The 12,380-nt window shown below is 42.4% G+C and overlaps 1 protein-coding gene across 2 annotated transcripts in view; it reads left to right on the top strand.

Moving 5' to 3' along the window:
• Positions 1-12,380, top strand: part of GRIK1 (glutamate ionotropic receptor kainate type subunit 1) — a 209,240-nt gene that overhangs the window by 134,015 nt on the left and 62,845 nt on the right. For both annotated transcript variants that reach the window (XM_014575046.4, XM_075910575.2), the window contains exon 7: positions 2,410-2,553. In XM_014575046.4, the coding sequence (XP_014430532.3) occupies positions 2,410-2,553 (144 nt within the window). The remainder of the gene's footprint in view (positions 1-2,409; positions 2,554-12,380) is intronic.

The raw sequence follows: 12,380 nt of genomic DNA, 5'->3' as shown, positions 1-12,380 counted from the left end.
TGTTGGTGCACTCATTTGTTGTGAATGCAGAGGAGCCTTTTATTATTTCATGTTTTTTACAAAATATCAGCTCACCCGAGTCCACATTAGCTAGCAGCCAGGAAAAATGTTTTTGTGATGATCCTAATTATTATTGAACTATGAAACCTAGAGAACAGGTATAACATAGGCAGCAGTTGAAGCTTGCACTACTACCCTGGTAGGGCAGTATATTAACACTGACTCCTAGTGGTGAGAAAACAGTTCTCACCCCATGACAATATAATGTATGGCCTTTTCATTGACTGGTGGTTACTGAAGTTGAAGAACAACAAACCAAGTCATTTCACATATGCCATCGACTACCATCAGAGATGATTTGAAATGCTGTAGATTCATACCAGTGATCCACATCAATATTTTACCATCTCTCGTATCAGTGCAGCCTTTCCCCACTCAAACTGCATTTCCAGGAATGTATTTGGGGTGTTTATTGGGATTAAGTCACAATCTGCTTCCCAGTTGCTCCAGTAGATAAGTATCAGGTCTATATTGGCTACTGCATGTATTCTCCTAAGGCACTTGGGGGAGGAGGAGGGACTATGCTGGCCAGCCCAGACCTATTCTCCACTCACTTCTGATCACATGTACAATACGGGGAGTGTCACGGTCCCACATAAGCAACTTTTTCCCCTACACAGCTATTCACAATATGAGTGATCAACATAGCAGAGCAAAGTGCCCCTCTCATTCCTCAGCGCAGCCACATGATTCAGCCTTAATAGACAAAACAAACAAAGTCAAAAGAGGAGATAGAGTCCGAGAGGACAAGTGACTTGCTCAATGTCACACAGCAAGATGGATGAATATTAACAATTATAAAGCAGTGAACTTTGATCAAGTGTTTCCAGCTTCATACCCAACAGGTGCTGTCATAGACAAACAATATATCCATCTTATTTTGGAGTAATGGCATGGTATGACTATAGTGGTGATGCAAACAGATCTGCACTGAAGCATTTCCACCAGAAATCCTCAAACTCTCTAGGCCAAATTTTGTAACTCTTGTGAAACTGATTCAAACCCTAGATTAATTTGCCCTAGTCAGCCTCATTTTTCAAGCCTGATCCAAAGCCTATTGAAGTTAATGAGAGTCTTTCCACTGACTTTGTGGGACTCTGGATTAGAGTCTTAGTCACAAGGATCTGTTTGGAACTTTTTAAGATGCTTGTCTCACAGTATGGCTGCTCCTGCCTCCTGCATCTCACCATTTATAACATTTTTTATTAGCTTTGATTGTGGGAGCTATGTTTGGTGCAGAGTCTGACTAGGTGTCAGGAGTGATTCCTTGTTCTCAGTAGTTTAAGATTAGTCGGTATATTTGGATCACATTTGATTGCCAGGAAAAGCTTCCAGCGCTGATAAGACTGATGCCATTGTAATTTACTTAGGTAAATGAAACAGACAAAGAATCAAATCTGTTAATTTCCCAAAGGAACACCATAGAGAAAGAATAAAAGATGGGTTAGCTATGTAGTAGTTTGCATAAATGAGTACAGTTTCTCCTCTGCAAGTCATTATTTTTTTCTTTGTCACAAATTTATTTCTGAATTAGTCAGTATTTTTAAAATAAATAATGTTGCATACTAATGAATTAATTCTGACAACATCTCCATGAGATGAGTAAAAAAATCACCCCTCTTTAATATAAAAGGACAACTGTGGCAGAAAGTAAGAGTGGAGTTTTCAAAAATCTGTCAGTGACACAAGTCCCATTGACTTATAGTAACACTTTGGGCAAAGTTTTCAAAAGTGTCAAAGTCCCATTTTCAAAAGTGACTAGACATTTAAGCTCCTAAATCCTAGAGATTTTTAAATGAGATTTAGGAGACTAAAGGACATATTTTAAAGGTGTCCAGGCACATGATGATAGAGAGATAATTAGCAGGATTTGAAAATCTAACTAGGCAAATTTCTTCATCTTTAGGAATCCAAAAACTTATAAAAATCTGAGTTTTAGGAACTTCTAAAAATGGGACTTAGGCTCCTAAATCACTTTTCAAAATTTTACACAATGCACTTGTCAAAATTTTAACCCAAAAGACTTTCCTACAGCAGGAAATGTATAGCAGAGAGGGGAATAAAATGGAAATCTCCTTGTTCCTGTGCTTTAATCACTAAACATCACTTCCTTTCTCTTCCATCTGATTGTTAAATATTTTCCTTAGCAATACCTCATAGCAAAAATTAATACAAGGCTTAAGAAACAAGGCCAGTCTCTTTATTTTAACCTTGGATTCATATGGGAGTCTCAGAAAAAAAAGTAGCCCTAATTTCTCATAAGTAGAATGGGATGTTTATTCTGAGATGATAAAAGAGTAAGGAGAAGAAAGCTGTAAATTAAAAAACCCCCTTCTGTTTTTCATGCAGACTGAAGCAGCTCTGATGTATGATGCTGTTTATATGGTTGCAGTGGCCTCCCAGCGTGCCTCCCAAATGACTGTCAGCTCCCTGCAGTGCCACAGACACAAGCCATGGCGTTTTGGACCCAGATTTATGAATCTGATAAAAGAGGCAAGTATATACCATCTGCTTACAGCCAGCGTAATCCCCTCTTTTATTCTTTATTGCACTGGACTCTGTATTCCATGCCACTATGGAACATGTTGTACATTCTGATTTCTTTTGTTAGAATATCCATTTCTATCTTGTTTACCTCTGTTAAGAGCTTTGCTTTATAGACACAAGGCTCCTGCCTGCATTTCAATAGCAACTTTATCCCACCTTAAACATTTTGCAAGAAACTCCAGGCACGATAAAGTTTCCTATACGACTTCCCAGGTCTTTCCTGATTTATATTAATTATGGAATTGGGTACTCACCATTCACTAAGTTATGGAAAAACCATCTGCTACCATTGTAGAAACTGGTGTGAATCTTTGTAACCAGATTCCATAGCACTGCTCTTGTTTGACTGCCATTGTCAGGCTGATTCGCCACTTGTCAAATGAGTGAAGTGCTTCCACCCCCACACAAACTGATTTTGCAATACTGAATCACACTAGGAACAAACAGAACTCTTCTTCCCACGAAGGAAATGTTGTATGGAGGCAGGAGTCAGAAGTGATTGTTCCTTTCTTCTCCCCACATCCAAAGATCTGTAATTCCTATCAAAGCCATACCCAGACTGCACTTGTGTAAGGGGAATGGAGTTGGCAGGCTAAGGGATACAATATACAGTGGGTGGCGTGATGTGGCATGTTGTTGAAATCAGAAATCTCTCTGGAAGCAAGTTGCAACCAGAACATGAAGTTATATAAAATGTAGTCAAGAGATAGGTACCTTTTCAGAATCTTTGAGAGCTCTTTCCATCAAGGGGTGTCAAAGAAAAGTCCCTACCGATCATTTGAATTTGCAGCTTCAGAAGTTCCCAAAACCTTGTCTCTTCTGATCTTCTGCTGTACTGACAACGTCTTTCCCTTCTCGTTTTCTTTTTCTTCACTATTTTTCCTATATTTTCCTCACAAGGGAAGTTCTGTAGATATCCACTACCTGCCTGTACCAAGCTTCTGCCTTTAAAAAGGATAAAGTAAGAACAGGAGCAACCCCAGCCCCAGGGACCTTATTTTAAAAGTTTGATGGGGAAAGGTGAGGAGACATTCATGAGCCTCACTCACAACACAAGAGGAGAGAAGGCATGCAGCAGCACTTGAACTGCATAGGACTCCCCAGGCAGGACAGTGTCTTCCCCTCTGAGGACCTATAGGAGGAGTATACAGTAACTGAAAAGACCTACACTGTATTTGGGGACCTGAAGAGCTTGCAGGAGGCAATAGATGCCATGCAGCATTTGGAACTGCCACGAAGCCACGTGCCTCACTCCAGCAGGGTTCAAGATTGCTGCATGGCCTGTCCTCTCCTGAGCGGGCTATAAGAGAGGACAGCAGAAGGTGAGACTGTGAGGCTGGTGCAGGGGCAGCCTGTGGCAATAAGGGCCATAGTACTTGTGAGGTCGGCAGAGGCTTCCAGGTGGAGCAGGCAGCCCAGCAGAGAAGAAAGTAAGAGTCTCTGTTAAGGCCCTGCTGGTCTCAGTGTAGGGCTTCTCTCCACAGAAGGGCATTGCACTCGATTAGGATGTGATTTCTAAACTCTACAAATTTGTGTTGCACATGGATTGGTCCATGTAAACTCTGCTGGTGCACACTAACGGTTCCCTAGTGTGTTTTTATGTACTACTGTTTCAAACAGCACTATGCTAAAGTGCGCTAGCAGGATTTACATGAACCAATAAATGCACAATACATTTGTGCACTTGAGAAATCACACACTCATAGAGTGCATCACCCTGGACAAGCCCCAAGTGTTAACTACCTAAGTCAGGCTCAGAGCTGCTTTGACCACCCCTCTTCCCATCCTCATCTTAGACTCAGTAGTGTAGATGTAGCCTACCTCAATAAAGGCAGGGCTGGATTATGAAACTAGATTTAGGGCTGAAGCCCAGGTCTCTGGTATGCAGACATGAAAGCCCGAGTGCCTATGCCTGGCGGGGTGCAGGAAGCAGCTCTGTGCACTGCTATTCCCTCTCTGCCCCAGTCTGAAGCCACTTGTGTCACCACTAGCAGGCTCTACCCCTACTACTCCCATTGGCTGGAAATCATGGCCAATGGGAATAGAGGACGGGTGCTGAAGCTACCTCTTCCCTCGGGGAGTGGTGTCAGGTAAGTACCCCAATCTCCTGGCTGCACTTGCCCAAACCCTGCACCCACACACCAGCTTGCTCCTGCACCCTATCTCTCATCCAGACCCCATCACCAGCCCATTCCTGTACCCTACTTCCTCCCCAGCCCCTGCACCTCCACTCCAAGACCACTCCTCCACCCTTCCTCCTGCCGAGCCATCATGTCCCCATCTCACTCCTTCACCCGTCCTCCCACCCAGACCATGCATCCTCACTCCACTCCCCAGCATCCCACACACTGAACCCCTCCTTTTTGGTCCCACCTGGAGTCTAGGGATCCTCACAACCACTGAGCTATCCCTCCCCCCAGTTAATCACTGTTAATAACCAGTTAATCACTGTCTGTGGGCAGGGGGACTGCTCCTGCCCCACCCCTGACATGCCGGGCTGCTCTAACCTGGGCATTAGTGGCTGCTCCAGCTTGTGTACAGGTGAGGCTGGAAGCAGCGGGGACTGTGTTGGCTCCCGCTGCACTGAGTTGCTAGGGGCTGTTCTGGCCCCACCATGCACGGCTTCCAGGGTCCTGCTGGCCAGACCACCATGGGTTGGGGCTGTTCCTACTCTCAGGTTAACCAGTTGCCAGTAAACATGCCAGTAAGGTTAAATGCTTATGGATAACCATTTAACATCCCTATATTAGGCCTCAAATTAAAATGAGGTAGTAGTTAGTCTCAGTCGGTGGTACATTTTTACAGTGATTCCAACGGAACTGACAAGTGACTTTGTAATCAATTAATACTGTTTCATAACTCACTGATGCTCTGCTGCACACATGGTGGACTTTAGCACATAACATAAATGGCTTGCATCATAATCTTTGAAAACACCTTAAAACTTTGACCAAAGCAGTGGAAGCATCTCAGCAGAGCCAATTCAAGGTTCAATATGTTAAGTGATTCTATGGTCACATTTATCCTGGAGAGCTGACTTCCTGCTGGGAACAAACTATATAAACTAATTACTAATACTTTCATGGATAATTTCTTTCATGGTGAGTAAAACACTGATATACACACTCCAAGACTCTTATCTTTGTGTTTTCTGTGCTAGCCAAAAAGTGCATGATTAAAATGAATTGATAAGATTAACTAAGGCAGTAATGCATTTTGCAAGGGGAGACTCAGCAGGAGTTTAAAATTATATTGTAAACTAGAAGACTTACCTGGTGTTTTCTAAAAGTCCTTCAGGGCAGGGGGCTGGCGGTGTGGGGGCTGCAGGAGTCAGGGCAGGGCCTTGGGGATGTGGAGGGGCAGAGCAGGAGGCTGAAGGTGTGTGTGTGTGGGGGGGGTGCGAGAGCGAGGTTGGGGGTTGAGGAGGGGGCTCAGGGTTGGGGGTTCCATCTTCTCCCCAGTCATCAGGGCCTTTCTGTCTTCCCTCAATCCCCTGACTGCCAGGGGCCTCCTCTCCTGCCCCTCCCCCCCCCCCCCACACGTGAGCACAGGCTTGAGGGGAAAAGTTTGGGGCAGAGGGGCTACTTAGAAGCCCAGTGCTCTATAAATCTGAGATTATGGCCAGCCCTAGCCCTGCTGGCCACTCTCTTGATGGTGCAGCTGCCCCCAGTCGCCACTGCAATATGGCTCTTTCCTGTGCTCACTCCCCCACAGTGGCCACTCTCAGAATCGCATCCCTTCTCTTTATGCCCCTCCCTTTCATGTCCCTCCTCTCTCTGGTCCTACACTTTCCACGATATGGAAAACTATCAAATTCCAGGCACAACCAAACCCTGACCTTGCTTTAAGTTAGGAGAAGAGAAAGCTTCATAACAAATTTGGTGCTCTAGCTCTGACTGTTTAGAAGGAGGTTCTTGAATAAACAGACTCACAGATGAACAGAGAGACCTTTCTTTAGAGACAGATAGAGATACTAGGACTGACTAATTCATGCAAAGAACTAGGCGACACAGTAAGGATGGGAGCAAGCCAAGAGACAGTAAGAAAGTAGCTGCATAATGGTTGTGTCCATTTATTTTCCTAAGTATGGTTTAGTTTTTATTTGTATAGTACCAACAGTCTGAACAATTTTATAGACCAGTATGAAGGCAAGGTACCTGCCCTGCAACTGAGGTAGAGGATAGCGGACAAATGTGGAAAGCAACGAGTTATATGGTTAGCGAACTCCATGTTTTTAATTTTGCTTTTGCACAGCAATTTAATTTGTTCTGACATACCAATGGAGAGAATAAAAGTTGAAAATCTCAGACCTGTAGAGAACTGGGCTTTTGTTTCTCTCAGCAGCTGGGCAAATTAATTTTTTCAATCAGTATTCTGTTGGAAATCATAGGTTGAGCTCCATGTTCTCCTCAGATGTGCATGAATGGGTTTCTCCTGATCTGCATATCTGAGGACAGAATTTGTTCCTTTATTTATGTTAATCTAAAAAGCCACAAGCCTTGAGTGAGTATGAATTACTGTGTTAACATGAGTGCAATCCTCCCTTCAACTCAGAATTAACAGTATGAATTAACTAATGATACCAATTCCACTGCCTTTAGACCTCAGGAGACTGATTTAGCTGAGTACCACTAACTCTGTCTTTAGAGGAAAAGAACATCAGTGTCTGAGGCTACAGGAGTGATCGATACTACAACAGAAATCTAATTACATTCTAAATACCTCAAGAGCTGCTTCTGATTCTGACTGCAATTTTCTGGTTCCCAGAAAACAAGCCCATACCAAACCCACAATTCTCCCAACTGATTTGAAGTCCAAGTAGTCATAAACTAGTCCCTGACTGGGAGAATATTACAAACAGTACATAGCAGGGGACCATGACTCTCCACAGTAGCCCTTGAAGCATTTTTCTCTTTTAAATTAAGACTAACTCATCAGAAGAACTTCTCTCCAAGACTTAGTTTCACTGGTTATCTAAAGGGTATTGTAATCCATAGGCTACTTATGGTCGAGTTTCCATATGGTTACATCTTGTCACCTTCCCCCACCCCCAGTCAACCCAGTGCCCAGAATAAGAAAAAGTCATTTTCTTTTCAGAAAGGAAATAAAAGGAAACATAATCCTTCCTCAAATAGAAAGAAAGACATAGTAAATATGAAAAGGATAAACATGAATCCTCCTTCTCCCCTAGTCATCCTACAGGCAGAAAACCTAAAGTTACGGGAGGGAATTCTCCTAATTTCTCCTAATTTCTACTTCTCTTCTTCCTCTATTCCACACTTAAGGAAATATAATATAAAAACATTTCTACTAACTTCAAAAGATGGGAATTGTACATCCAAGGGCAGAATTTGGCCCTTCAGGTATAATAAAAGTGAAATGATACATTGAAGAGAGAAATCTCATTCTCTACAGTGCTAGAAAAGTCTGAGTAGGAAGATGGATAAATTACTTAGTAAATTACTCCTTACCCCATAATAAAAACTCTAATGATCAGATTCTCTGGGCATATCCCAAAGAAAGATCCTTTAAACACAGAGAAAAATCCAAAAAAACAAATATGATTTTCCTAAGGTGCTATTGATGGAAAAAGACAATGGACTCTGAGGGTGTGTCTTGACTACAGGATTTTTTTTTAAAGTGAACTTTTAAAAAAAAACCGTCACCTGCATCTAGACTGCTGCCACGTTCTTTTGAATTTAAATCGAAAGAACATGGCAGTTTTTTCAACTACAAAAAATCTAATTTTACAAGGAATAACGCCTTTTTTAAGTGCTCTTTCGAAAAAAGGCGTTATTGAACTCAAAGAGTGCTTTTTCGAAAAAGAGCTTCCAGTCTGCCTGGGTGCTCTCTTTTGAAAAAGCGGCTCTCTTTTTCAAAAATACTGGTTGCTGTCTAGATGATCTCTTTCGAAAGAAGCTTTTTTGAAAGATTCTTTCATAAAAGCCTCTTTTGAAAGAGGCTTGTAGTCTAAACATAGCCTAAATGTTTTCCCACTTAAGAATCAACTCCTTACTCCTCTTAAGCTCATAAAATCTAAACAGATAAATATCTCTCATCCCAACAGTGTGTATTCTATTCTTGCTGAAAACCAGTAACAGTAAGAAAAAACTTTTAATGCTACAGATGAGGCAGGTGTTGCAAAATAATTCATTGATCTAAAAATAAAGAATTCCTTCAAATCCAAAGGGGGAGACTTTCAGAGGCACAAAGAAGGCACCCAGCCTTTAAGGTCAGTATTATGATGGCTAGCAATATTTCTGCTGGAAACAAGTCACCATGATTCCCAAGGAAAAGGCTGCTAAAATCTGAGACACAAATTCAGTATTTTTCTGGCATATATAATGTTTCTGGCATATATAATGTTGCACATCAGAAAAGCGTAATGGGGAGGTGGACGGGTCAGGGAGGGAGAGGAGGAGAAATTTCAAAGGGTGAGTTAATTCGGTTCCCCCCCCCCCTCTCTATCCATTTGTCCAACACCACCTACTTTTCAATTCCCCTTGCTCCCTGTGACAAAAGACAGACCTCTCCATGCCCACCGTTATCCAAGCAGGAGCCATTTATCCCCCACCTGCCCATAACACCAACCACCTTGTTTTCAGCAGAAAGCTCCAGTCAAGCAAGCCTCTTTGCTAGTTGATAAGGTCTCACAAGCCAGCTTCTGTTTTCTAATGTGAGTGAGTGGGAGGTCAAGAACGGAAGGAAAGTCTCAAGTTTTAGCTCTGAAGGTCTAGAGTTCAATCTCTAGATAGTAACCAAGGAGGGACTAATATTTTACAGGACATGGAAGGCTGTGACAGTCCTGGCTCTTGTTTGTGTTGTATCTTTTTGAGCGGTTTTAAGAAATCCCTCCTTTTCCAAATCAGAAATCTTCAAATAAAGATTCAAGGAAATCTGAAGCATTTACATCTTGAACTTTCATTTACCCTGTGCTATAATAAGATTTTCCTCAAGGACTATTAGCTAGAAGAAATCTGTGTCTAAGAGCTTTTCATACAAACTCTAGATCAAAGAATAATGTAGTCTGATGGCACTAAATTATTTAAAAAATCATTAGAGAAATTAGTTGAGCATTCTTCTGAGATGAACAAACTCCTTATTTAGAACCAGGAGCCTAGAAAACAACAATATAAGTACATTGGGTCAGCCCAGGGACTACCAACTTTGATATTATAGCATAAGTGCATTTCTTTCAAGTTTCTGGATCAATATATCTGCAATAATTCTTTCCCAAAAATATGCCCCAGGACTCCCTTTGAGAAATGTCTGACCCAAACACAATGAATGCCTGCAAGCACAAGGGCCTGCTTATCTCTAAAATTAGAAGAGAGAGTTCTTTGATTTTTGGGCTAATTGATTTAAGACAAGAAGGCTCTAAAGGTTTTTTCTCTCAGAAGCCAAAGAAGTCCCTTGACTTCTTTTTGCAAGTATCTTTCTAACCCATCGACAGAGAAGAAGGCCTGGTAGTATTAAGTCCCAGAGGAAACATGCCTAAATGAGAAGACATGATACTAGTTTTACATCAGAAAAATCAAGAGAACTTATTGTAGGTTCTTTCTGTATCTAAAAAAGACTGGTTGATTCAGACTCATCTTACTGTAGATAGATAAATAAGGCAGAATTTTACTAAATTCTTAATGTATTCACACTGTGTAGAATTAAAGGAGAGTAATGTAATTAATACAACTGTACATGAGTTTATGGAAAATAGATCCTGACTTGATTTTTAATGAGATTACGAGTTAAATCAATAAAAGCAATAGCATTTATGTAATATACTTAGATTTCTGTAATGTGTTTGACTTGGTACCACACAATATTTTCATTACAAAATTGGAAATATAAAATTAACATGACACATTAAATAGATATAAAAATGATTGATAGGTTTTTCCATTGAGATGCCTCAGGGATTGCTTCTTGGCCATACATTGTTTAATATTTTTGTCAATGACATGGAAGAAAACACAAAATCACTGAAACCATATTTCCTCTTAAAATTTATTCTACACCTGGATGGAAAAGGTATGTGCACCAAGGCATGTGCAAATGTGTACCACCAACAGAAACACAAAACCTAGCTGTGGGTGCTCTGCTAATCAGCTGGGCAGCATTTGAATCTCTCCTGAGCAGCTGCACAAGCACATAGTTTACAGGGAACACTGCTGATAAATGACAAAAACTGGGACAGATAAAAAGAGAAGAGAATAGGTCACTGACTCAGGGTAAGTCTACACTACAATGTTAGTTCGAACTAACGTCCGTTAGTTCGAACTAACATTCATAGCCACTACACTAGCGCACAAACCTTGGGCAGGGACACCACTCCTACCCCCTGGCTAATAGCACTCCATGGACCCAACCTCCATCACTTGATCTCACGTCCCTTTAAACTCTGTTCTAGTTGTAGCCTTCACAGCCTCCTGCAGCAAGAAGTTCCACAGGTTAACTATTTGCTTTATGAAGAACAACTTTCTCTTACTAGTTTGAAGCCTGCTACCCATTCCTTTCCTTTGGTGTCCTCTAGTCCTTCTTTATGGAAACTCATGAAGAACTTTTCTGAATGCACCCTCTCCACCCAACCCCTGCTTTTAGAGACCTCTATCCTGTCCCCCCTCCGTCTCCTCTTTTCTAAGCTGAACAGTCCCAGTCTCTGTAGCCTCTCTTCATCTGGGACCTGTTCCCAACCCCTGATCATGTTAGTTGCCCTCCCCTCTCCCAGCCTTTCTCTTCCCCTCTCCCACCTCCTTTTCCCAGTCTCCCCCAGTTTTGTTTAATAAAGACAGAGTCAATGTTGGAAGAAATGTTATCTTTATTTTGTACATCAATAAGAAGGGGGGCTAGGGAAGGGTAAGTGGAAGGAGGTGAGGGAGGAATGGGGTACGAGCCCCCGATGGGGAGGACTGGGCTGGCTCTGCGGGCTTCTGGGGGTGGAAGCTCTCCTGCAGCCCCCCGATTGCCCCCTCTCCCCAGATCGCAGCCTGCGGCAAGTGCAGCCGGGCTGATGGCCGAGTGGTGTGATGTGCCCAGTGTGGGTACTCCGGGCAATCCAAGCCAGGACTGTTTTGCAAGTGGGGCACCCCTTAGAACTGTCTGTCTGGGGTGGGGGTCAGGACCCTTTAAGCGCAGCCCTCGGCTAGCCTGAGACAGCATCTCCACGCTCTAAGTCCTCCTCTGATGCCCTGCCGGCACTGCTTCCGGCCATCCTTAAGCCCTGTTCAGGGTCCACTCAATGTGGACTTGCTAGTTTGAATTAGCAAAACGCTAATTCGAACTAGTTTTTAGTTCTAGACGCGTTAGTTCGAATTAGCTTAGTTCGAATTAACTAATTCGAACTAAGTTAGTTCGAACTAGCGCTGTAGTGTAGACATACCCTCAGAGAGAGCTTGAACCTTTGGTAAACTGGGCCTGACCAAACAATATGTAGGCCATTGGTTACAGATGGGGGATTCTAGCCTGGGAACTAGTGAATCTGAAAAAGATTTGGGATTGTCATGGATAATCAGCTTGGCTCTAAAGCATTAACGCACCCTAGGAAATTTCAAGGAAATTGTTAACGTTTCACAAAAAGTGTTCTGCATTTTTCAACCAGAATTCTGGTGCCCACAGTGCAAGATAAACTGGAGGGGGTTCACAGGAAAGCCATGAGAATGATGAAAGGATTAGAAAACATGCCTTATGGTGACAGTGGTAAATGCACGGAGCTATCTATTTAGTTTTTCAGAAAGATTATGAGGTGACTCGATTACTGTCTATAACCATGGTGCCCA

Source organism: Pelodiscus sinensis, chromosome 1 (assembly GCF_052426305.1).
Source record: "Pelodiscus sinensis isolate ZL-2025 chromosome 1, ASM5242630v1, whole genome shotgun sequence".
Taxonomy (NCBI): domain Eukaryota; kingdom Metazoa; phylum Chordata; order Testudines; family Trionychidae; genus Pelodiscus; species Pelodiscus sinensis.
The sequence above is the reverse complement of the archived record's forward strand: the minus strand, read 5'-3'. Positions and strand labels throughout refer to the sequence as shown.